This window comes from Cnephaeus nilssonii (assembly GCF_951640355.1).
Source record: "Cnephaeus nilssonii genome assembly, chromosome: 10".
Taxonomy (NCBI): Eukaryota; Metazoa; Chordata; class Mammalia; order Chiroptera; family Vespertilionidae; genus Cnephaeus; species Cnephaeus nilssonii.
The window spans coordinates 13,269,588-13,297,197 of NC_137081.1; the positions used below are offsets into that span (position 1 = coordinate 13,269,588).

The following is a 27,610-nucleotide window of genomic DNA, read 5'->3' on the forward strand; positions in this document are numbered from 1 at the left end:
CCCCTCAGATAGTTACAACCTTGGTGTCTATCTCGCGCCTTCGCTGCGCTCTCAGCCCGGTCATTTTGTTTGGAACAGGTTTGATTTCACAAGCTCGGAGAGGGGCCCTGACCCTGGAGGAAGTGTTCGCTTTAAAAGATGCAGGGAGGGGAGTGTTGGGGGCGGGAGGAAGGGGGCTCGGGCGCCCGGAGTGGGGGTGGGCTGGAGGCGGTCCGCTGAGCCTGCGTCAGAAGGGGCCTTGTTTTCGCACCTTCCTTGACGTCAAACCTCATTCGGGGCTGCAACGCAGCGTTGCCCCTGGAGGACGACGTGGGCTGAGTCGTGACTGGGGGCTCAGGTCCTGCCAGTGACGCTCTCATTCCGCTTCTCCTCTCGCAGCGGCGGGAGCGGCGGGCGGCTCCTGTATCTGGCTCCGCGGGCTGCGGGCTGCAGGCTCGGCGGCCGCGGCGCTCTGGACGGCTCCGGGTCCGGGCACTCGCCATGGATCCGGAATAGGAAGGCAGCGCACCCACCGGTCCTCGGTCTCCTCCGGGGCCCGGAAGGAATCCGCGCGGCTTCCACGGAGGTGAGAACCGCGGCGGGGGACGGAGGGGCGGGCGCGGGCGGGCTGGCCGACTCGGCGCGCAGCCCGGGCGACGCCCGCGGGCTCTGTGCGCGCGGCCGGGGGTGGGGCCTGCTTGCCTCGCGCCCCGGGCGCCTTCTTCCTTCCCGGGGGGACCCACGGACCGCTCGCCCGGCTCCCGCACCCGCCTCGCAGGTCCTCGGCTTCCCTTCTCCCCAGTCCCTTGCTGCCCCGCGGGCGCGAGCGGGGTCGGCGTCTCCGGGCGCGGATCGCGGTGGCTGGGGCGCGGGGTGGAGGTGGGGCGCGGGGCTGCCTTGTGTCTCCGTCGGGTTCCGTGATCGGAGGGGTCCGCGGACGAGCCTTGCGCGGGGGCCGGGAGAGGGGCGGCCGCGGAGGTCGGAGTTCGGGCTTTGTACCCGCGGGAACTCGCGCGGGCACCTGTGGGACCGCGGTCCGGAGCCACCTGTCTGCGAATCCCCGTCCCCTTGTGCCCTGCGCTGTGTCCAGTTGCCCCCAGACTTAGGTCTTTTCCAGCTTCCCGCGATTAGAATTTATTTTGGAAACGTTAGTTTTTTGGTGTTTTTTTTGTTGTTAACGATCATTTTACTATCGCCGCGCAACAGTTGTGTAAATCTGGTCAGATTACGCCGTCGTCATTACGCGCAGCTAAAGGCCCCTTTCCAGCTCCCAACATTATCCGACGCGATGATTCTGGTAGCGCGTGGAAGAAATGCGTAACGAGATACTGGCTTTCAAGGAACAAAAACGTTTTTTACCCCCCAGAATAGAGGTATATATATATATATACATCTTTACAGCAAATAGGTATTATCAGGAAAAAAAATTACTGAAAAAAACCCATAGCAATCTCATCTTTAAGAGAGTCACTGTTAATTAGGGTTTCGTTAATGATATTCATTTGTTACATATTTGTAACTAATGTGATCTGCTTTTTCTACTTAATACATTGACGACTTTCCCTATAGAGATGCATAAACAGCCCTCCACTGCCTTATCAGCGTGCACGGATTTGGACCCAAGCCGTGGAAGGCAGTGGTTTTTTCCCCCCCTGCACCTTGGCCAACGAGGGTCAGTCTTAGTAAAGACGCTCGTTAAAGATTTGATAAAGCATCACTATAATGGCCAAGATATTGGATGGCAATAAAATGAATTAAGGGTAACAACCACCTTTTTATAAAATACTGTTTGTTCTGCTTGATAATGTGAGGCAGTGCTTTTTTTACAAATTGTAGGTTCCAGTCCATTCATTGGTAAATTGTGAAATTAATTTGGTGAGTCATAACTAGCACTCAAAAAAAAAAAAAAAAGGGAAACAAAATAGCATAGAAAAGACCAGAATGCATTACATTACGCATCATGAAGGTATTGTTTTTGCAAAACTGTGTGTGTGCGCGTGTGCGCGCGCGCCTTGGTGCATGAGTGCCTGCTGGGCTGTGATATACAGTGTATTGCTTCCCTGTGCCACGATATTTAATTTTGAAAGTCACTAATCCAAGGTACTGTCAGCACTCATCTCAGAATGGGAGCAATGATGCAATTATGCTAAATATTAGTTTTACTCTTTTCTTTGGAATATGTGACAGTGTTTATTGAGGCAAATTAGATTCCTAATTACTTGTTTTCACCTAATATTAAAACAAGCAATTAGCATTCCCGAAAATGCAGAGAGGGAACATTTTATAGTAGCGAAGAGGTTAGGAGCGGGACTGCTCAGATTGACCTAGGGTCACATCCCTGCAACACTGGGTATTGGTGTGTGACCTGGAACAAAATACCGCTTCTCTCTCAACCTCAGTTTCTAGATTTTGCAAATCTATTTGATACTCAGATGAAATAATGCTTGTGAAACTGTTGACATAGTCGCTGGGTCAGACTAAGTAGTCACTAAAAGCTATTATTATTTTAATAAGACTGAATTGAGGTGTCCAGGATAATGCTTGTCACCAGAGGTAAACCAACATAAAATGGATAATTAAAAAAAAAAAAAAAGGGAAGTCGAATCAGTTTAACGTTGTAAAGAAAAGAGACAGTAAATTACGATAAAAAAAAATAGTATTTGGCCATTGCTTCCCAATCGCATCGCTTTTCCCTGACAGGTAATTTAAATTATTTTATTCAACAGACCAATTGCTGTTCTATTGTCTTTTCTAGTAAATTGGTGTCTCTCTTGTCAGACTGTTGACAAATATTTTCCATAGGGATTCTGAATTTTGTTAGCTTATATTTCAACACCGAAGTCAGCGCAAGAAACACACATACTATAGCTCTGAACTCATTTCAACAAAACAGGTGTGCAAGAAATAATCTAAAAAAAATGCAATTTTATTTTGATTTTGAGACAGTTGTGCTGAAGTCCTTTCAGACAGTCCAGAGTCTCTGTTCATCGCCCCATGTTACTCTATGCAGTTTTAAATATGACATAAACCAGTGAAATAAGAGTGTAAGCATTGTTATATTTATGAAAAATAAGTTAAATGCTTTGGACTATAAGAAAACGCTTTTGCAAAAATTCTTAATTGGGCATGACAACTGTAAAAGGTTGCACAAATTCCCAAACAATCATAATGGTGCTCTCAGTTTTGAATATGTCTTTAAGTTTTTGTTCTGCTTTAGAGGAGCAAAACGGAAACTTGTTGAGTGTAAAATATGATGAGGTTTTTGAAAGAATGAGAAAAAAAAAAAGACTTTGAACTCTCGCTCTCCTGTGCACAAAAAGCCCTCAGTGAAACAGAAAAGCCTAATTGATCTTAAATAAAACATAAGTACATTTCTGTATTTTAAGTTAGGTAAAATAGTAAGATTATGTATGTATATGTGTTTTAAAAATCATCTTATTGACTGAGTTTTTAAAAGTTCACCAATTACTGGGTTCTAGCAGTTAAGAGGGCTTTATTCTTACACTAATAAGATGAAAAAAATACTATGCAATCATTAAACGTTCTTTTTTGGAATTATGGAACATATAGTGGTGCTTAGCACATATGGTTAAGTGATGGAGGAGGCTAGAGACTAGACCAAATAGTATCATTCAATTTTTATAAAAACATGTTTAGATCAAAGAAGAATATATGATAAATGTTAATTAATGGTTGATTTTTATGCTCATTTCTTTAGCTATATAATTGTACTATAATAAGTACGTTTTACTTTCATAATAAAAATGAACAAAAGTCGTTTTTAAAGAAAAAATTTGTGAGTGTTTTCCTAATTTGCAAGCATAATGAGACTAAATTTTTGCTCTAAGGGATACTGTTTCTTTGAACTTGAATATTTTGGGTATAAATTAATTTATCCAGTATTCTAGGAAATGGTGCCGAATAGTTTAACAGCTATATTCCTTACCCTGGAAAAGCTCCTTTGAGTAGGAAAGAACCAGTGTTCCAGAATTTTCTTAAAGCACTCGTTGAGTATATATATATATTGCTTTCCAAAATATTTCCATACTGCCTAAAGATATGGTCTAGATTCTTTAGTCCGCTTTGAAACCTTATCATGTCAAAACTCAATCTACTTTTCTTGCTTTATTGCCCCTTAAATTCTTAAATGAAACCTTAGCTCTATCTGAACTTGTCAGCTCATTATCTCCAAATATACCTTGTGCTTTCTTGCTTTTGTACTTTTGCTTTTTTGTTACTTGGAATATCTTTTTCTGACCTTTGTGTAAGCAAATTCTACCCATTTTCCAATTTCCAGTTTAAAAAACAACAACAAAAAAACTTATATCTACTATGCATCCTGGCCCCTCCTGTTAAAACCAATTAGCAGTTATTATTTGTGCAGAATGCATTTCTCAGATACCACCTGGTATTTTTGCGCTAATTTCCCAATTCCATTTTAAACTTCTTAAGGGCAAGAAAGCTTGTCTTATATTTCTCTCTATCCCTTAAAGCTTGTACCATGGAACCTTATACAGGATAGGTGCTGAATATATATATATATATTCCTGGAATATACAGCGCTGTCACCAGCTCCTTTGAGTTAAAGCATGGGCATTTTGTGTTCACCAGTAATCCTGGAATAAACACTTTGCCTACAACAGTGTGGGGAAAAAAATGATAATTTGGCTGAGTTGTCAGTAGATATAGATAGATGGTGAAGAATTGACAGTATCTTTCATTAAAACTAGCCCAGGAACTAAGAGTGGGGTGGTGAGTTCAGAACCTAAACTTAATTTCACATAAATATTTCTTTCAAACGTTTCTGATGGAGGTTGTTTTGAGTCTGATGGTATCTTTGTTCTTAACCTTAGAGGCACAGTTTTGCCTTATATTCTTTTACTGCTGCTATTCTCAAATCGCAGAGATTTGATGTATTTGATGGGGATTATATGGTCCATCCCAGGTATTCTGTTCCAGAGCCTCTTAGGCGGTCATGTAGGGTGCTTTGTGTTTAAGAGTTAATATTTTTTCTCTTCTTATTTTTGGAAACTTAATTGTGTCCCTTTTCAAACAAATATGACTTGGAGGTGTTCATTTGGCAAATGTTAGACACTTGTGGAGCTTATCTTTTTCAAAAAAAATTGTTTTAATTTACAGATGTTTGCTGGAACTAATACAGCTGATGAAATACCTGCCCTTTTCTGCTGAAGGTAAATGACTTGATACTTCTTAAAAAATACCAGGTACCAGTAGAATTCAGAGATTGTATAAAAAGACCTATTTAGTCGTGCAATGTAATATAATCCCCAGACCCCAAAGAAATGATCTTTTTAAGTAAGAATTTTATTAGTACATAAAGGAATGACATATTATTGGTTCAACCTATATCAGAGTCACCCGGGAGCATTTTTAATATGTGGAATTGCCTGGGCCAATGTGTCTGAGCGTCGACCTATGAACCAGGACTTAACGGTTCAATTCCCCTGTCAGGGCACTTGCCCGGGTTTGCCGACACAATCCCCCCTGTAGGGAGTGCAGGAGGCAGCCCATCCGTGATTCTCTCTCATCACTAATGTTTCTATCTCTCCTCCTCCCTTCCTTTCTGAAATCAATAAACGTATGTTTTAAAAAGTATGTGGAATATGCATGGGCTTGTCTCTTCGGCAGATTTTGATTCAGTAAGTTTTTCAGGTGAGTCTTAGCATGTGAGTTTTAAAAAAATGCCGACAGGTTCTTCTGATTCATTGTAGCTCATTGTCATTGTAGCACGTACTGTATATGACACAGGAGATGATGGAAATGGCAGGTAATAATGCAACGGGAGTTGAAGGACATAAAGGTTAAACATTTAAAAAATATTTGAAGTATTTCGATTGTGTGTGTGTGTGTTTGCCTTTCATTCAATGAATGTTTTCATTGTATTTTAAAGAAAGCACTAAGAAGTTTTTTATATATAATGATTTTCAAAGTTTAGGTTTAAGCTCTAGGGTTCTCTCAACCTGAAAATTTTCATATCTATAAATACAACTTAAAGCTTGATTCACTTTGTTGCTTCAGATTACAAATGAAGTAAATTAATGGAAGTAAGACTAAATTACAAGTAAGTCATTTCTTATATATTCTTTATTTCAGAGGCTGGTTTAATTGATTCACTTTCCACATAAGTGTGGGAAGTAGAAAAGTCAGTTTCTCATAATAAAAAGTAATAGGTAAGTGAATGTTATAGCATTTTACTTAACGAAGCTATTTTCTGTTCTCATTTTACTTGTTTTAAGGCTCTGAAATAATTTTTTAAACACTTATTTTAATGACTCAACTTTTTCTGTTGCAGAGCCATCCTTCTTATCAGAACTATTCATAATGCTATAGGATCATTCTGTTATATATTTCCCAACCTACATTGTTTAAAATAATTAGAATTTAAAATGTGGTAAACTTATTTCTTACAGTTCTATTTTAACTTTAAGAAAACAGCAAAAACTGTATTGAATTTGTTACTCAAATAATCATAAGCTATATACACTTTGTGTCAGTGAATGAATTGGCTGTGTATAAAAATTACCTGGGAATTTAAAAAATTCTAAATTCTAGACTGTCTCAACTCTGCTAAATCAGAATTTTGGGGGATGATTTTGATATGAATTTCTTCATTTTCATTTAGAAATCACTGCAGTATGTAATGTTAAAGGATAATAGTTTTAAGGGGTAGAAACTTGGAAACTATTTGTAGAGAAATCTCATTACACCAATTGGAAAAATATTCCTCATTTATTTGGTTTATGTAATTGTCAGAGAGAAATGTCTTGCATTTAGAGGTTAAATTTGTTGTTATTTTTATTTTCAGCAACTTTGTTGGGTAAATTATTTCAAAATCTGCCTCTTTCTGGACTATGCAGAAAATCCAAGTGTGATCTTTCCTCTCATGACAGAGAATTAGATGTTACATATAACATTGGCAATTTAAGTAACCTGGGACTTTGTATAGAAACATAACGGGAACACTCATGAGCCTCATTAGTGTATAGAAAATATACGATAGTCGCAACTTAGAAATAGTAATTTGTCTTTAAAATTGAATAAAATGTTCTTCAATACTGTATCAGTCCTAATAATGCTATCATCTTCACTGTAGGTTCACTGATTGATACCGTAGCTCATGGGAAGAAGCCTTATCTATTTTCATAATTATGAGAAATAAGAGTGGTTAGGACTCAAGAATGAAACTCTGTTCTCTGATATTAATCATGGCTATTATCCTTGTGATAGTAAGGAATTGTGATTTTTGCCATTTTCCCCCAGTCCTTGAATACTCAACGACAATACCTTTTGACTTTGGTTATTCAACATGCCGAACAGATACGGATATTGCAGCTATTGCCTCGTGCGCTATACTGATCTGGACGAGGTGAGAGGACCCTGTTAATATGGTTATTACACCTCAAAGGACTTAGCAGTGACTACCTCTTCTTTCACATTCTAGTCATTTTTTAAAACTCATTCATTAAACAGATCATAATAACAACCGACTAGTGGACAGACACCGTTTAAGGTTCTAGGGATATGACCACGCACAAAACCAGGTCCCTTTATTTATGAAACTTATACTATGGTACAATCAAACAGAAAATAGTTATATAAATTTAATACATATGTCAGATTGTGATAAATGTTACGAGGGAAATAAAATAAGGGAGGAGGGAGTATAATATTAGGTAGGGTGGCTAGGTAAGGTTAAGGAAGTGACGTTAGCTGGGATTTGAATGAGGTGTAGGAGCCAGGCTTGCTTATCTCTGGGGGAAGAATTTCTAGGTAGAGAGAACGGAGAGCAAGGACAGAGACCCTGAGACAGATGGGTGGTTGGCGTGCTAACCAAAAGCCAAGTGGTCACTGTGGCTGCAGTAGAGGGAGAGTGTGAGGTGGGTTGAGTGACAGGCGAAGAATTCAGAGAATTAGATTCTGTAAGACATTGTAAAATAAGGTAAGGACTTTTAGTTTTATGCTTTCTTTGATGCACAAAAATTTTAAATTTTACAATAGTTGAATTGAACTTTTTCCCCCTTTTGTTGCTTGTGTTACGGGTCTCATAAGGATTGCCTAATCCAAGGTCATGAAGATTTATGCCTATGTATTCCTTTAAGAGTGTTAAAGTTTTAGCTTTTACATCTAGGTCTTTGATTCACTTTGAGTTAATGTTTCTAGATGATGTGATTTTAATTAGCTCCTAAAAGCCCTGCCTGTCTCCAAATAGAGTCATTTTGGCAGTTAGAATTTCAACTTACAAATTTGGCGGGAACAGAATTCAGTCTATTACAGCAATTACAATTGATTGAGTTTCAGATTTCCTGGGAAAAAATTACACTTGATCATGGTGTATCATCCTTTTTATGTGTTGCCGGGTTTGGTTTGCTAGTATTCTGTTGAGGATTTTTGCATTTATGTTCATAAGGGAATCGTGTCATCGGTGAAGTTGTAGTATAATCAAGTTCTGGTTCTGCTAGTGCTAAACTTCCATCTTGTATATCAAGCACAGGTTTATAATGTGTGAAAAAATCTGTTTCCTGGCATTTGCTTTGTTTAATTATCTAATAGTAATCACTTAAACTTATATTAAGGAAAAGTTTTTATTATTGTGATTTCCACACCTCCGCCTTTTAAAAAAGAAATACTTTTTTAATGCTGGTTATAAACATGAAGAGGCAGATAATAAATCTCAAAGCTCTTTTTAATATTTCATAAATTTACTTCATAAATTTATTTCATAAATTTATTTCATAAATTTATTTCATAAATTATATCATCACTTGACTGGGAGATTATCTGTTGAACCTTTGATAATGATAAAATATACTAAACCTTTAACAACACGTTTTATGCAATAAGCTTTTGTATAATTTTTTTTGCTTAAAAGTTTAAAATAATTTTTAGACATTTAGATATTCTTGCACTAAACTGACATTTAAAAAGACTGTGTTAATGACAGCAAAAATAATTTGTCCTAACTAAAAAAGCTCGAATTTCAAGGCTTTGGAGAACTTATAAGGCAGTGAAGAAATAAGAAATAAGGCAGATGTGGCTGAATATTAAACAAAAACAGTGGAAGCCAAAAGAAAGAAAATAACACTACCTTAGAATTCTATTTAATAAGTATATCATTTAAAAGTAGGTGCAATAGGAACATTTTATTTTACAAAGACAAAAATTAAGGAACTATGTCTAGCAGACCCTTACTAAAGGAAATAGCAAAAGTAATTTCTTCAGGTGTAAGGAAAAGAATTCCAGTTGGAAGCTCAGAGATATGGGAAGGAATAAAGAGCAGTGGAAGTGTAAATATGTAGGCAATTTAAATAATTAATGTCACATGGGATTAACAGAAATGGCATATAAATTGGAAGGAAAGTAAATTGAGTTAATTGGACCTTGCATTGCTCAAGACGAGAGTAAAAGTAACAAATAATTTTAGACTTTGATAAGTCAGGTTGCTTGTTATATACTGTTACCACTAATGGACTAGAAAAAGAAATCTGTAACTAAGTTAATGGGAACAAATTGGAATAATAAAAATAGTTCACAAGATGGCAAGAAAGAAGAGAAATAGGGACATTGTATTAGCAAGAATAATAAAAATAGATTTAAAAATTAAAGCAAAGATTAGATTCAAATATATTGAGAAAAAGTAGATTTGATGCTTGAGTTAAACTATATGCAATATTTTACCAGAGGTCCTAGTGAGATAAATAAGAAGAGAAAAAGAATTACAATGATAAAGAGCAGATAAGAATAAATAAAACTATACTTATTTGTACACAATGTGATTGTGGAATAGAAAATCCAAAAGTTATCTAGATAAACTATTAGTATTGATAAGTGAGTTAAAAAAGCTTGTTGGGCTGACATAAAAAGATATTGTACTTTTATATACAAGCACCACACAGAAAATGAGATTTAATAAAGATATTTATACCCTGGCTCAGGTGGCTCAATTGGTTGGGCATCATCCTGAACACAAAAAAGTTGTAGGTTTGATTCCTGGTACAGGGCATGCAGGAGGCAGCCGATTGATGTTTCACTCTCACATAGATGTCTTTCTCTCTGTCTCTCCCCCTCTTTTTTCCTCTCTGAAAATCAATACCAAAAAAACACACACACAAAAAAAACAAACCTTAAAGAAAAGATGCTTACAATAGCCTCAAAGAACACAATTCTCAGGGAATATAACAAAATATGTATAGGATCTTTATAAAGCAAATGATAAATATTGAGAGAAATTTAAGAAAACTTACATAATTGGTGTATTATACCAGGATCATGGGTTGGAAAAATAAATACTGTAAGCATGTCAGTTCTATCAAACTGATATATTGATTCAGTGACGTTCCAATAAAACTTCCAGCAAAATTTTAAAATGAAAATTCTAAGACTATGTATGGACATGTAAAAGGATAAGCAGCTGCAGAATGCTAATTTTAAAGATGAACAAAGTCAGAGGACTTACCGTGGCAGATATCAAAACATTACTAAGCAATTGTCATTAAGACAATGGGCCATGATAGAAAGACCAGGGGCAGACACCAGAAACTCCAGAAAGACACCTGTGGCTATTTGATTTGTGACAGAGGTGGCACTAAAGAGCAGTGATGACAACATTTTCTCCAATAAGTGAGACTGGGTCAATTGGATATCCATATGGGGGAACATGAAGCGTTATTGCTAACATCATCCTGGATATAAAAATCAATTCCAAGGATACTGTAGATGTCAATATGGTAGGTAAAAACAATAAAGCTTTTGGAGGCAGACAGGAGAATGCCCTCATGTCTTTGAGAAAGGGGAAGGTTTCTTCAACTGGTCACAAGAAGCCCTGACAAAGGCAAAAATTGGTAAACTGGACTCAATTAAGTTTAGAAACAATGGAAGATGATTAGGAAAGCAAAAAAGGTACCCTGTAAGTACTCTTGGAAAAGATATTGGATGTACTTTGTATGTAGGAGCACACTAATAAACCTTTATTTATGAACACACACACACACACACACACACACACACACACACACTCACAGTGAAAAGGCAAGCCACAGAGAGGGAGATGATACTTGAAACATATAATTGAACAAAAGAGCTCATGTTAGAATAAAATAAAGATTTTCTATGATTTATTTAAAATAAAAACATCTATTTGAAAAAACAGGAAGAGCCTTGAAACATCATAAAAGAGGATTATTCTGGTGACCAGTAAATAGGAAAAGGTGTCACAAAAATTGCAAATTGAAATCACAATGAGATAACATGAAACCCCCTCTACAATAGTTACAAGTAAAGAGACTGACAGTATCAAATGTTGACGAGGAAGTAGAGTAATAGAGACTATGATACACTGCTGGTGAGGGTCTAAATTGGAACAGCCCCTTTGGAAGACTGATCATACGCAAACCCAGATAAAAGCATACATGGGATTTTTGCACCCCCTTAAATTTTTCCTTAACATGTAACAGTTTGCTATGTTATTAAAATCTTTGTATTATAATTTAAGGATTTTAGGAGATTTTCAGTTTTTTTGTTACGCTGTGATTAAGCATCATTTTTTTTTTTTTTGCACAAATCGCCCCCATTTAAGATGATTCTCTTAGGAGAGATTTAGAGAGATGTAATTATTATAGCTAAGAGAAAGGTAATCTTATGGATTTTAGATGCATATTTTAGAATTGCTTTATTGAAGGTATTTCAGTGTATTGTAAATGAATCCATGTTGTGAAACTCTCACTGCTGAATATACCCATTTAAAAATACTCAGTTTCTTTCTTCTTTACAGCATGTGAACAGTCCCGAACACAGATTCATGACTGCACAGAATAGAGAACGGATGGGTGGTGGTAGTGGTGGTGGTGCAGGAGGAGCAGGAGGAGCAGGAGGACAAGGAGGAGCAGGAGGACAGGGAGGAGCAGGAGGACAGGGAGGACCAGGAGGACAAGGAGGACCAGGAGGACCACCAGCAGGACCACCAGGAGGACCACCAGGAGGACCACCAGGAGGACCAGGAGCATCCGGAGGAGCAGGAGCAGGCGAACGAGACACCGAAGTTCCCAGTAGTAGTCTGATGGAACGATTCTTGCAGGATGTCCTGCTGCACCACCCCTATCATTATCAAGAAAGCAGGTAAAGTAGCTGAGTGGAATAATATTAGTACATAGTTATTATTATAGGTTACAGTAGGTATTTGCGTTAACATTTCAGTCCTTCTTAAAGTGCATCTTTGAATCAGGGAATATAATGTGAAATGGTATCTAGTAACTCCCCTTTGCACATTTCACCAGGGAAGATATGGATTATATAACTTTTTTCCCCCAAATAAAAGTTTGAGGCCAGTAAATAATTATATATCATTAAGGTATTTTATAATTATGTCATGATTAGGCACGGGAAAAAGGCGGCAGCAAAAATAGCTTCCAGAGACAGAGAAGCATCGATCAGACCATCAAACCTCAGAGGGAGGGTGGGGGTAAGAGGGAGAGATCAATCAAAGGACTTGTATGCATGCATATAAGCCTAACCAATTGACATAGACAACAAGGGGGTGAGGGCATGAGTGGGGGGATTAGGGGGTTAATGGCGGGATAAGGACACATATGTAATACCTTAATCAATAAAGAAATAAAAAAAAGATTAGTAACAGAGGAGAAATAGCATGGAGCCATTTAGGATTGCAACTCCCTGGAGAGAGGGCTTTGGATTTCAGTGAAGTTCCCTATGTCTTCCCCTGAAATCGCTTCTTTTTCATGGGTCAAATGGAAGGCCAAAGATCTACTAAAATCTATAAGGACCACAAGTTTGGCCAGGGGGATATTGGGATTGGGATTGGAGAGACACAGGAACTGAGCATTCTCCTGGTGTGCAGCCTGCAGATGAGGAGGGCATAGTCAAGAAGGGTGTGCAAACCCTTGTGATTGGCTGAGGGATGAGTGGGGCTTTGAGGATGCTCCCATCAACCCTGGAGTACTTCAAGAAACAAGGCATTGATGTGTGGGTCCTCTAGACAGAACAGGCAGTGAAGGAGTACAATGCCTTTGGCTGCCCAAGGTGTCGGGGTGGGAGGGGTCTTCCATTCCACCTGCTGATGGAGCTTATATTTGATTTTGAATACCAACATACATATACACATGTTTTTTAATCAGATGCCAACACCACATTATTTAATTATATATATAAGTTTTCTGTTATACTTTAAAAAAATTTCTTTCTTGCCTTCTTGTCTGGATAGTTTAGCCTTCTTAAAAATCAGCTTGCTTACCTTTCTTTCTTTTTTTTTCTTCCTTAATTTAATTCTTCAACTCTCTTGGGGGAGGAATTTAGTTATTTTTCTATCTTCTTGAATTAGGTATTCATTTAGTTAATTTGTGTTTACTAATTCTTTTTTTAAATGGAAGGTTTAAAGTGTGAAATTTCCATTTTGACATCTCATAGATTTTGACATGTTTTATTGTATTTATAGATAGTTTAAAAATTTTTGCTTTTAAGCAAAAGAGTTATAGAAAAGACTGGTTTTTAACCTTTAGTCATTAGATTTTTGGAGTGCTTTTTTGTTGCAAAATTAGTTTTAAATGAGTATAAATACAGATGGTGATTTAGTTATTAACTTTAAACACACACACAAATGTTGACACAAATCAAAACATGTAAATGATGATTCCTAACCTTTTTGGGATTTTGCCATCTTGTTGGATTTTATGATTCTGCTTGTCTTTTTCTTCCTTTCTTTTCTTAGCCAAATGATACAAAATTGATTTTATATTGAGAATGTTGTGATAGTGTTTAAGACAAATGGAGATACTCCACTAGGGTTCTGAAAAACTAGGGTAAAGTGGTTATTGTACTGCAATTTTATTGATTAGAGTTCAGAAGTATGAAAACTTACGGCAATTTTTGGCTCATCATGATATTATTTTTGATGCCAGGGTTAACATTTTTATTTTACAATACCAAAACACTATCTTGGTATTAATTGTGATATTTTTATGGGAAAGAAAATCAGTAGTAATACCTATGACATTAAAAAAGTTACATGTGGCCAATGCTTGTATGCATATTATCTTAGGCAATTGTGGCATCTCTCAAATTTAAAAATATGTAATAAAGGAATTTTTTAGGTGTTAATATATTTAAAATTCTTATAATTTTCAATAGACTATATCTTTAGGTAGTTTTAGATTTATAGAAAAATTAAGATAGTGCAGAGAGTTTTTATATACCCCCTCACCCAGTTTCCCTATTAATAACATCTTATATTAGTGTGGTACATTTGTTACAGTTAATGAACCAATGTAATACATTAACTGAATTCTATAGGCTATTCAGGTTTCCCTAGTTTTCACCCAATGTCTTTTTTTTTGGGGGGGGCGGGTTTCAGGATCCCATCCAGGATAATCAGATTACATTAACTTGTCATATCTCCTTAGACTCTTCTTGGCATTTTTAAATTTTAATAAGCATTACAAAATTTTCTTCATATAAACTCATCTATATTTCTACCAATAATATGTTAAAGTGCCTGACATTGCACCTTTGCCCAAACAATGTGTTAAAATAATAATAGTTAATACCTGTGAATGATGACTACTTTCCAGAATTTAAAAAAATGCTCTTTACATGTAACAACTAGTTTACTTTTCAAAACAATCTAATGAGGGAAATAGTATTATATCCTTTTTTGGAGGGGAGGGCGGGGGGGGGCTGGGAGGTCTAAAGCCTAAAGGTTAAGTAACTTGTGTTAAACTTTATGCTTTTTGCTGCTCTGATAACTGAAAAGTGAGGTATGCCTTTACATTTTTCGTACGCTTAGGAGCCATTTGTGTTTATTAAGTAGCAGTTGGTGGAGCGACTTCCAGCTGCACTGATGACCTTACTGAAATGCATTATAAAGCCTGGTGTGATGGGCTTAATTCTTTGTCCTCTGAGAATCTGGCCCAGGATAAAAAGAAAATAACATTGTGTCCTTATTGAAACATTTTAAAACAGATATTAAATTTTTTTTTACGATTGCCCCCCTTTCCTTTTAGATCAGGACCAAATGAGAATAATGCCGGACCTTCTGGAAATAATGCAGTACCTGCTGGGGATGATGCAGCACCAGCTGGAGATGATGAAGCACCTGCCGAAGTGATTCTCATGGATGATTCTGCTTCTGAAGAAATGGCTGACGAGGCTCCTGGAGACAGAGGAGAGATACCCACCCAAAATCCTGAGCCTACTGAAGAGTTGCATTCTAGACCTAGTGTGTCACAGGAATGTAGACAGGGTGTTCCAATTCGGCCATCAGTTATTCAAAAATTGGAGAAGGGGCGGCAGCAGCCCTTGGAATTTGTTTATAAAATTGGGAGTGGCCTGAAAGAATTTAATCCAGTAGGTGTTGGTCAAGCTACAAATACTGGAAAAAAACCAGTAGGTCCCTCAGTGATTTCTACTGCTCCTGCTCGTCCTTTGCCCGAAAGTTCTAATGCTCGACCAGTTATAACTAGTACTGCTAGGTTACCAGTAGCAGCCAATTCAGATTCGGTTAACAAACGTGACCCAAACAAAGTTGACAGATACCTTGAACAGGGAGACGGGGGCTCTAGAAATCCTATGCCCTCATCCAGTCTAGAAAATGCTTCAGTTTTAAATCCGAAACCTAAAGAGTCAAACAGCAAATCTGTGTGTATAAATCCAGATAAATCGGTTATACAGGAAGATGTAAAATCTCGGGGTAAAACTTTGTCAACTGGCTTTCAATCTCATGCATCTATGGGTACTGATGGTTCCTTAAATGTTGAATCTGTTTCCAAATTAGCAGTTAACCCCACAATCAATCAGAATAAAAATGATACGCCTTCTAATAAAAGAATCGCTGAAGGTACCATTCCAAAGCACCATGAGAAATCTGTTCCTAATATGGATCGTACCCAAGAAAAAAAGCATTTGGTTTTTAACAAGCCAGCCCCTTTGGAACAGAAATGCTCAGTGATCACTAAAATGGAGTTTGCATGTGGCTCTCAGTCAGTGTCTGATCAACCTGTAGTGGCCATACAAGATCTTTGCTGCGAGGAGCAAATTGACCAAGAAGATAAGACCTATGAATCAAGAGGTTCTGAAATGAGTTTTGATTGCAGTTCCTCTTTTTATTCACTGGCTGACCAACCGAAAGTGACTGCCAAAGAAACAAACCTTTCAGAGGAAGTACGTGATGATTTGCAGCATAACAGTAATGAATCTTGTGTTTCTGAAATAAGTTCCGTTCACGATGCCCCTCTTCAGTTGCCTACCAACCGAATTCAAGTAATCGTTAAAGGCATTAGTGTTCAGAAGGCAGTGCCTGTTCGCCTGGTTGATGAAAGCTATGATTCTAGTGATTCTGAGATGAATTTTGATGGTGATACCTCACTTCAGCCAACTGATGATGACGCACAACAGCCTGCAAAAGAAGTAGACCTTCCTCAGGAGGCACACATGGACTTGGATAAGAACTGTGGGGCTGGTAGCTCTGAAACAAGCGCTGGTTCTGTTTTACCACTTCAGCCAGTGATTGAGCAGCTCCCAGGGGCTGTCGCTGACACAGAACCTCAGGAGAAGGTTTACCCTGGCTTGGTTGACATGAACTATGGATCGAGCAGTTCTGAAACAAGTTTTGGTTGTGATGTCTCTCTTCCGTCAGTAATTGTCCATCCCCAACTGACGGTCAAAGAAAGCAATCTAAAGGAGAGCCCTGTCAACCTGAACGATAACAACAAATCCAGTAGTGCTCAAGCACATCTTGACTGTGGCGTCTCTCTCGAGGCAGTGACTGATGAACCTCAGAGGGTTGCTGAAGAAATAAATCCGAAAGAGAACAATGACGCTATGGAGATGAACTGTGAAGACTATCGTCCTGAAATGAATTTCCACACTGATGCTCAGTTGGTGGCTGCCCCACCTCAAGTAGCAGTTCAGGAAGTAAACCCTCAAGAAGCAGCTATTGACCCGCAGAATAAGAGTGCTAACTTTAGTGTTTCTGAAGTAAATGTTAATTCTCATGCTTCTCCTCAACAGTCAGCTAATGAACAACCTCCCGGAGCTCTGGGCGACATAAATATGAAAGAGTTAAATGTTGATATGGAAGTTAAGAGCTATGGGTGCTCCAGCTCTGAGATGACCTTTGATTCTGATCCTCCTCTCCTGTCAGTTACTGAGCATTCTGAGCTGAATGCTGAAGAGATAAGGAAAAAGGACATTAACATGGAAGATGAGAGCTGTGGGTCAAATAGTTCTGAAATAACTTTTAATTCTGATATTCCTCTTTGCCCAGTAGTTGACCAATCTCAAGTAGCTGAGGAGGAACCTGTTGATCGGGAAAACAAGAATAATGAATTCTGTGGTTCTGAAATGGCTTTTGATTCCAATATACCTCTTCCTTCAGAGACTGATCAACCTGAAGTAGGTGTTAAAGAAGTAATTGTTCAGAAAGAAAAGCATGCACACTTACGAAGGAAGAATGATGAACCCAGTGGCTCTAAAATAAGTTTGGATTTTTATGTCCCTTCTCTTTCAGTGACAAATTCTCCTGGAGTTCTTGTTAAAAGACGGAAGCTTCAAGAAGAAGAACAGATGCACATTGAACCTGGTGTTTCTGAATTAAGTTTGAATTCTCATTCAGCAATTGGACATTCTGAAAATCCCATTGAAGAAGTAAACCTCCAGAATGAAGAGCATGTCCAGCTAGAACATAAGGGTAATGGACCTGATGTTCCTGAAAACAGTTTGAAATCTTATATTTCTCATTCAGTGACCAATCATCCTGACAGAGCTGTGAAAGAAATAAACCATCAGAAAGAAGAACAAAAAAACTTAAAAGATAAGGGAAAGGAATTAAGTGTTTCTGAAACAAGATTGGATTTCAGTATCCCCCTTCAGTCAGTTATTCAGAGAACTGATGTAGTTCTCAAAGAAATGTGGCTTCAAAAAGAAAAGCATGCTGAATTTAGTGGTTCTAAAATAAATTTAGATTCTGATGTCTCTCATTATTCAGTGACTGAACCTCAAATAGCTGTTAAAGAAAGAAATGTCCAGAAAGATGAATATGTTTTAGAAAACAAGAGTGATAAATATAGTGGCTCTGAAATAAATGTCCTTCCCCATTTGATGACTGAAAAACCTCAGCTGGCTGTTTTGAGGGAGGACCATGTTGACCCAGAAGTTGAAAGTACTAAATCTAGAGGTTTTGATATAAATTTGGATATTGGTCCCCCTCGTCCATCAGTCATTGAGAAATCTCAGCTTTTGAAGAAGAAACATGTTGATCCAGAGAAGACAAGCAGCGAATCTAGCTATTGTAAAGTAAATTTTGAGTCTAATGACCCTCTTCAGCCATTAACTGCACAATATCAGGACGTGATTAAAAAAACAAACCTGTGGGAGGTAAAGGATATTGACCCAGCAAATAAAGTCGATAAGCCTAATGAGTCTAAATTAATACAGGATTCTGATGTTTCTCCTCAGTCTGTGCCTGATCAACCTGAAGCAGCTGTTAAACAAACAAACCTTGAGAATGAAGGTCATGCATACTTGGAAGATAATAACAGCCAATATAGTGGTTCTGACATGAGCTTGGATTCTGATTACTTGGCTCAGTCAACAGTTGATCAATCTCAAATAACTATTTTGGAGAAGGAGCATATTGAGCTAGAAGATAAACACCGTAAATCCTGTGGTTCTGAAATAAGTTTTGACTCTGATGACCCTCTTCAGTCAGTGGCTGAGCAGGTTAGAGAAACTGTTAAAGAAATAAGCCTTTGGAAGGATGAAGATGTGGAAGAGACAACGGATAAACCGGATGGTTTTGCAATTATGTATGATTCTAATGTCCGTTTTCAGTCAGTGGCTGGCCAAACTGAGGAAATTATTAAGGAGATTAACCGTTGGAAGAAGCCTGTAGATATGGAAGGTAAGATTGTCAAACGTAGTGATTCTAAAATAAATTTTGACTCTAATCAACATGTTCATTCTGTGGCTAATGAAATTCAAGAGGCTACTACAGAAATAAATCTGAGGGAGGGACATGTTTATCTGCATGATAAGGGCTATGAACCCAAGGATTCTGCAATGATTTATGTTTCAAATGTCCATCTTCAACCAGCAGTTGAGCAACCACACATTTTGGAAGAGGAACATGCTAATTTGGTAGATAAGAGCAATGATCCTTGTGGTCCTGAAATAAGTTTTACTTGTGACGATCCTCTTCAGTCTGACCAGCTTGAAAAAGCTGGTAAAGTCAGTCTTTGGAAGGAAGGCCATATTTACCTGGGAGATAACTATAAAGTAGATGGTTTTCAAATCAGTTGTGATTCTGATGCTCCTGTTCAATTAGTTGTTGGTCAGTGTCCAGTGGCTGTCAAAGAAATAAACTTGGAAAAGAAGGATCATAATGACTTAGAAAATCAGCACTGTGAACCGAGTGTTTCTGGAATAAAATGTGATTCTGGTATTCATCTGCAGTTAGAAGTTGACCAACCTCAAATGGTTTGCAAAGAAATGAACCTTCAGAAGACAGCGCATCTTGGCATGGAAGAAAAGACTAGTGATTCTGAAATAATGTCTGATTCTGATGTCCCTCTTCAAATAATAGTTGACGAATTTCAGGTGTCAGTCAAAGAAGCAGATCCTCAAAAGATGCTGTTAGTGAACCTGGTGACCGGTGATAGTGACTGTGAAGTGATTGCTGATTCTGATACTTCATGTCAGCCAGTGATTGACTCACCTCAAGTGACTGTGGAAGGAATTGCCGGTATAAATGCAAAAAGTTTTGATCTAGAAGGTGCATGCTGTGACTGTTGTGATTCAGAACTAGGCTATGTTTGTGAAGCCTCTCCTCAATCAGAGTCAAACCAATCCAGAAAGACTTTCAAAGTAGTAAACCAGAAGAAAGACTATATCATTCTGGAAGAGTCAGCCTGTGAGTCTTATGGTTCTGAAATAAATGTTCAAAAAGATGCCTCTCACCAGCCCAAGACTCACCAATCACCAGGGCCTGACAAAAAAAGAGCAAAAAAAAATAACCCAAGAGGCAAGAGAGGTAAATCTACTAGTCCTAAAAGAAGATGTAATTGGGAAGAAACTTCTCCGCCAAAGACTCGTCAACAGCATAAAGCTGACAAAGAAGACAACACTCGGAAAGACCAGAAAGGCCCAAGAGGTAAGCGCGGTCGACGCGGTTCTTCTGCAAAGGATAGTAATACCTCTCCTGAGTCAGCAGACCTTCAAATGGCTAATGGAGATAACCGTTTGAAGTTGAAGTTAAAGTTAAAACGTACAGATCCAAAAAATAAGAACTCTAAAACTTGCGTTTCTGGGGTGAATCTTCAGTGTGATCGCTCTTCTCAGTCTGACAATGACCGGACTCAAAAAGGTGTGAAGAAGATGTCTTTTAGCCTGAAAGAAATGAAGCGTGATTCCCCTTCAAGCTCTGGTTCTAAGGGTGATTCTGGAAGGAAATCAAAAAAAGCAAAGTTGGTTTTGGAAGATAAGTCTGATGAACCAGTTCTTGAAGCCTTGCCTCATGTCCCTCCTTCATTTGTAGGGAAAACATGGTCTCAAATAATGATAGAAGATGACATAAAAATTAACACTCTTGTGAGGGAATTTAAGGAAGGCCGTTTCCACTGTTACTTTGATGATGACTCTGAGCCTAAGAAAGTGAAAAAAACATATTCCAATGAAGAACGGAAGATTGTCTCATCGGACCTAAATGACACTGCATTCATTGAAGTTCTATTAGAGTGTGATTATAATGTTGATGACTTTTCAGTAGCCTTAGATAAACCTAGCCATGACCCTATAGAAAAGATGCCTTATGAACAAACCTGGCGAGTGACTTCTAGATACCAGACTGTGAAAGTCAGCAGTGGAGGTCAAACCAGTCTCATGAGTTACATAGTGACAAAAAGAGTAAGTGAACATGAGACATACTCGCCATCACTGAAACGTTTACTTTTAAACAACAACAGGAGACCAAAAAAGAAAATCCAAATTGGAAGACTTGAATTTCTTGAATCATATGCTAACATTTTGAAGCCTTTGCACCCCAATGCCTTAGTCTATGTTGTTTCTTCAAATCTTAAGCTGAATGAAGGGGAATCCTTTAACGTCTCTGAAATTAGCCAGCAGAATGATAAAAACAAACAGGACATTAACATCCAGTACAAATGTAAACTTGATTCTTATGACCCATTGAATAAACAAACTGTAATTGATGATCCTCTGAACATGGAAATACCAGAGTCTGACAAGAATGATGACTGGATTCAAATTCGCTTTAGTGACCTAACCTCCAGTGCAGGAGATGACGATGCTCATGTACAAAGCTCTACTTCATCACCTTTTATTACAGTGTCAGTAAGACATGAAGTAACATCCGACCAGGGGGCCAATGGGTCTTCCGTGTTTCTGGCAAAATCGGAGATCTTAAACTCTAGTGAATTTCTGAAAGAGAAGAATTTCCAGTTAACTCTCTTAAACAGTGATGCTGCCAAAATCTCACGAAAATCAGTGAGGAAGAAGTACTTAAAAAGTAAAAAGAAAGTTCAGAGAAGGAAGGTGACAACTAATAATAAGCCAGGTTTACTCAAAAAGGTGTACCGACCAGTTATTCTTCAGGAAATAACCAGAATCACATCAGAAAAACAGTCAACTTGGATTCCTTCCAAACTAAATGATATCATTAAAAAGTATATTTCAAAATACTCTGTTTTTTTGCGTCGCAAATATCAGTCCAGAAGGGCTTTTATTGGAATGCATCTTAAGAAGACAAAATCTGTTCTCAGAAGGTTAAAGAAGTCGAAGAGACCAGCCAAAATGCTTTCAAACTCGGTTCCATCAGCTGACGCCGAAGAGCAGTTCAGTGCTGTCAAGAGCTCTTCTCCCAAGCAACGTGTGCAGGATTCTCCCAGCACTGCAGAAACTAAGAAGAAGGGTAATAAAAAACGCCCCAGAAGAAAGCAAAAAAAGCGTCCTAAACCTGTCAGAATATATGAGCTGAGAAGTTTATATTCTCAGGTACCATATTCTGATAGAAGGATGACTCGACTTTTACACAAATTGTTGCTCAGTAAGGCAAACCACAAGTGTTCATGCTGAAGCCAGTTGAGATTCAGAGCTTCAGTTGAAATATATTTGGTAATTAGAGAACATAGCTCTCCCAACTATGGCGAAAAAATTAACCTTCAACTATTTTGCTATAGACATCATTTATCAGAACTTTTATATTATTTTAAAATTAGCATTTAAGGTCCTTTTTTAAAAAGATTCAAAAGACCCTTTGTCCATTTGCTATAGAAGAACTTCATCTTAATTTATGTCACATAATTTAGCACAGAATATATAATTTTCTCCCCCAACTCAAGCCCCGATTATTTATTTATTTTTCTGATTGTATCTCATGTCAGCAGGTTATAATACTATAAGATTTAATATGACAAACATTTAACGCTATCTTATATTTACTTTTCAAATATCGGAACAATGATTATCTACTTATATTCAGTGTGTCTCAGAGTGGCACTATCAACATTGTATTCTAACTGGATAATTAAAAGAAGAAACTGTAATTATCTCAACTTTTGAGTGAGGTTGACTTAATCACAAACGAGATATGACTTAACCTTTCTTTCAAAAGCATTCCAGATAATGAGATTCCATAATCTTTAATCCAGATTTTAAAAACTGCCTGGTAATTTTATACACATAGCACAAACTCTTTCTGCTTTATTTAAAATGGATCTACAAATCTCTAACTTTCCACATCTGGACACATGCACATACACAATCTCTGTAATAAACAATCTCTGTTTTCCTTTAGCATTATTGTATCTTAAGGGGAAAACAATCTTGCCAATGTGAGTATACTTTTCTATCACCTTTATTCCCTTGCACCTGAAGGGTTGGTGGTTTAATACGAGAATCCAGGTTATCTATGGCCGTATCTCTTAAAAATATTTTAGACACTACCATACTACTTTTTAATAGCTTGAACTGAAATTATTGGTTTGGTAATTTGATTACCAGACCATTGATTGTTGTCATGAACCAATTACGTATTTATAATCTTGATACCTGAAAAGATCTAATAAAATCGACAAATCAATGGAGGCTTGTTTTGCAAGTGAGAAATTAGGTATTTGAACATTAGGTTGGCTTTCCTTGAACTTGCTAACTACTTTATTTAAAAAAAATGTTTTATTGATTTCAGAGAGAGGAAGGGAGTGGGATAGAGATAGGAACATCAGTGATGAGAGAGAATTATCAATCTGCTGCCTCCTGCACGTACCCTATTGGGGTTTGAGCCCGAAACTCGGGCATGTGTCCTGACCGGGAATCGAACCGTGACCATCTGTCTGGTTCATGGGTCGACGCTCAAACACTGAGCCACACCGGCAGGGCAACTTGCTAACTATTTTAATGATCAAATAGAAGATGTTAATATAAGCAGATTTTCAGTCTGAGATACTCAGAATGTGTTTAGATCCTTTATTCAAGGACATTGGTTGAGGTAGTTCAGATGGGTCCATTTATCCTTAAGCCAAGGATTCTGGATTATTTATTGTTAATGTTAAAGGAAAACATGAATTTAAACTATATTGTATAAAACCATATTTCATTGAAACTATATCAGTGTACCATGATTTCAGAGATAAAAATGTGTTGTTATCTTAGAATTAATGAAATATAGTGTTGTAACAGTTGATTTCTAAGTGTAGTTTATTTCAGGGGCCATTATTTAACCTGTGCGTATGCTATGATGGTGTTAATTTCTTTACTTCTAAATTTATTTACATTAAATTTAAACCAGTAATTATGTTGAAAAAGTGGATAAATGTTTATACTTTTAGTTGTAAAGCAACTTTAACTTTGCCTCATATAAAATATTTTAATTTCCTTTCTTAAAATATCACTGTGGATCACTGATTTAAAATAATTTTCCAATTTTAATTTAGGAAGAATACTGTCCTACTGATTAGGAACTACAAGCAGCTAATATATGAAAATATTATATTTGTGGGTATTGGTATCTTTTTTCCTATGAAGTAGACATATAATTCCCCTAAGTACTATCAGTAGGCATTCTGCATACTGTTAGTGTAAATTTAAAAGCTACAGATGATATGGAAATAATGCACTGTGTAATTATGATGTATCATATCTATTGTGATTACATCATGCAAAGAAGACAATTCTTATAATTCAAATGATCAAACATAAAAATTTACTAGCTTTTTCATGTTAGAAACTGTTCTAAGTTCCATTTTTTTTTGAGGAAAAAGGTTTATATTTAAAAATTTATATTACTAAAAGTTAAAGTATACAGTCCTGATGTATTTTAAAACATTTTGGAACTGTTTACCTAAGTTCCTGTAATCATTATTTTTTAAAATATATTTTATTGATTTTTTACAGAGAGGAAGGGAGAGGGAGAGCTAGAAACATTGGTGAGAGAGAAACATTAATCAGCTCCCTCCTGCACACTCCCTACTGGGGATGTGCCCGCAGCCAAGGTACATGCCCTTGACCTGAATCGAACCTGGGACCCTTGAGTCCACAGGCCGACGCTCTATTCACTGAGCCAAACCGGTTAGGGCTGTAATCATTATTTTAGACAAGCTTGAAAGCGGGAAGTTGTAAAAATTATAATTTCAGTTAAATTAGAAATGAGTTACTTTCAGAATTTGGTAGGTTACAAGATGTGCCCCTTTGTCAAAATATATTTTGGCTTAATTTGCAGATTAAACAGTTGGATGTTTTTTGTGTATTCAAGAGTGCATTAAGTTCTTTTAATAGTGAAAATTGAGTTACCGCCACAATGAATATTTTACTAATCTTGTACTTGTTCAGTATCTTGCATAGATTCTTATTATATTTGTCCCAAGTTGAATAGTATGTGGGCAATATTGTGTAAAGTGTGTTGGCATTTGTGCATTTAAATTATTTGTGTAAGTAGGGCTTTGAGTGACACTTTTGGTAAAGAAAAGCTATATTTAAATATTCAAGCAATTATATATTTCCATGTGAAATTAATGTGAAGACTAAATGTATTTTTTATAATGCAATTTAAAGAGTAAATTTGTTTTCGATGTTATCAAGATAAAATTTATCAAATATTGAAATTTGTCTCTACTTTCTCACGTTAGGAGGTTTTTCTGGGAATACTTAAGGAATTAGAGAATAATGAAAACGAAGTTCGTTTTATAAATGGTCTTAGAGATAACAAGAGAATGTAAATGTTGATGCTGGTGAGACAATATTGTTTAACCAAAGATATACAGGTTATGTTCAATGGAGTAGTTACTTCAAAAGATTAAAATTAAGCAAGTATTTATTTGTCTGGTGGAGTGGTGGGTTAGCAACTTTTCACTTTGTGTACCTGTATTTAAAGAGTCAATGAACAGGATTGAGTTCTGGAGGCAGTATCTCTATCATTATATGACACCTGCTGGGAAGAGAATTTTGATTCCTCCGATACCATAGAGTATGTTACGAAGGACAAGAAAACATGGAAGAGTGTATGTATGTCAATGAGGTAGGTGCCTTTGGCCTCAGTAGTAGTGACTTCTGTTTGTTTTTGTTTTTGTTTTTATTTTGGTCCAAGATTGTATTATATATGAACAACAGCCTGCTCTATAATAAAAAAAAATTACTAAAGTAAAAATATAAAATGGAAGTCCAGTCTCTTATAAAGGACTTTAATGTATAGAAAAAACATGGAAAATACTGAAAAATCATGTAATTAGAGAATTACACATCAAAATGTCAACTTTCAAAGATGGGAGGCTGAGGAAGAATCTCAACATTTCCTTATACTCTTAAGGAAATAATACATTTAGTATGTTTCCTTTGTTCTTATCATTTATGAATATATTTTAAAAGTTCTCCCAATGTATTTTCAACTATTTACTTTGATTAAGGGATAGGTCTAGGTTGAAGTATAGTTTGTTGCTGAATCATTTTTTAATCCTCACCCAAGGATATATTTTTAGAGAGAGAAGAAGTGGGGGCAGAGAGGGAGAGAGAGAGAGAGAGAGAGAGAGAGAGAGAGAGAGAGAGAGAGAGAGAGAAGTATCCATGTGAGAGGGAAACATTGATCAGTTAGTTGCCTCCTGCATGTGCCCAGACTGGCGATTGAACCTGCAACCTAGGTATGTGCCCTGACTGGCGATCGAACCTGCAACCTTTTGGTGTACAGGACGATGCTCCAGCTGAGCCACCCAGCCAGGGCTTTGCTGGATTTTTAAATAAGTATGAATTTTTTCCCCTATGTTTATAATTTATTGCATGCATGTTATATTTTACATGCATTTTCCCCTTAAGTTTTTAAGCTGGACATGTGTGTGTACATCTTGAGCCCTTACTAAGTGCCAGACATTGTTCTAAGCTTTTAACCTGAATGATCTCATTTGATCTTCAAAGAGCCCTTATGAGTTAGGTACTATAATTGTCACGAATAGCAAATGAGAAAAGTGAGGCATAGACCCTCAATTTTGGGATTACAAATGAATTATTACTGTAATCAAATTGAAATTAAAATTAATCTCCATTGCCATCCCCATCCCTACTCCCAGGCCACCAGTTATCTTCTGCCTTTACAGTTTCCTATAAGTGGCCTCATGCAATATGTAGTCTTTTTGTGTCCGGCTTCTTTCATTTACCATAATGTTTTTGAGCGTTTTCCATGTTGTATCATGGACCAGTATTTTCTTTTTTGTTGCTGAGTAGTATTTACAGTTAGTTTTTACTAAAGCTGGTAACAGAATGCAGGTCTGCCGATAACAAATATGATAGAAGCTGTTGGGCTGGAGGCTAGCAGTTGTTTATACTTCTCATACCTGTTACCCTTGATTGCTCCCCAATTCCAAGACCAACCAGCTATCTGCCTTTTTGAGTGCTCTTATCTAATACTTGAATGCTTTATGCTTCATCTGTCTTTGACTCTTATTCCCTTTACTGCCTATCTGGGCATTCTTTTCTACTGTGCTTTATGAATTCTCACGTTCAGTGTCAACACCTTGCTTTGTGTTCTAGGTCCTTTCACAACATATTGCTTGCAGGTGACCGAACGGAGAATCATATCCAGAATGCCCATTATCCTAATCTTCATGTGCCATAGAGCTAGGAAGTATTGATGGTACTTGTCATGGTGGACATTCTTAAGATTACTCTTCTACATAACCACCATCACATCACCAAAATCATTGATATGATATAATTAACATCGAGATGATATAACCCTCTACTCCATATAACTTATTTGGATTTTATAGATTGCCCCAAAATATCCTCTGTAGGTCCAGGATTTGATCCAGCATCACACACTGTTAAGACTTTAGTTTCTATCAGTGTGGAGCAGTTCCTCAGCCTTTCTTTGTATTTGATAACTTGACATTTTGAAGTGAAGTGTATAAACCAGTTGCTTTGTGGAATGTCTCTCTATTTGAGTTTGTCTGGTGTTTCTTTATAATTAATTAATGCTTTTTGTGTGTGTGGGGGCAGTAATTTTGTGGACTTATCAGTGTATCATAACAGCAACTATGTGATGTCTGTTTAAATAAAGTGGTGATTAAAGATATCCAGTCTTTGTCCTTATTTTAGAAGGTGAGCGTTTGAT

At 37.3% G+C, this 27,610-nt stretch overlaps 1 protein-coding gene and 1 pseudogene across 4 annotated transcripts; both read left to right on the forward strand.

Annotated features, from left to right (window-relative positions):
* The first annotated feature begins 25 nt into the window (after positions 1-25).
* Positions 26-27,571, forward strand: ZDBF2 (zinc finger DBF-type containing 2). Of its 3 annotated transcripts, XM_079781840.1 has the most exons (7): positions 26-78; positions 379-565; positions 5,119-5,171; positions 6,094-6,170; positions 7,261-7,366; positions 11,768-12,111; positions 15,009-27,571. In XM_079781840.1, exons 5-7 carry the CDS (start codon positions 7,307-7,309, stop codon positions 22,090-22,092), a joined length of 7,488 nt encoding a protein of 2,495 aa, XP_079637966.1. In that variant the 5' UTR covers positions 26-78; positions 379-565; positions 5,119-5,171; positions 6,094-6,170; positions 7,261-7,306; the 3' UTR covers positions 22,093-27,571. The 3 variants fall into 3 exon arrangements, with proteins under 3 accessions (XP_079637966.1, XP_079637967.1, XP_079637965.1); XM_079781839.1 differs by lacking the exon at positions 26-78 and having other exon boundaries at positions 287-565; XM_079781841.1 differs by lacking the exons at positions 5,119-5,171; positions 6,094-6,170; positions 7,261-7,366 and having other exon boundaries at positions 32-78.
* Positions 12,703-13,070, forward strand: LOC307105915 (mth938 domain-containing protein-like; annotated as a pseudogene). The gene has a single exon. The product of its transcript is annotated as a mth938 domain-containing protein-like (transcript).
* Positions 27,572-27,610: the final 39 nt, after the last annotated feature.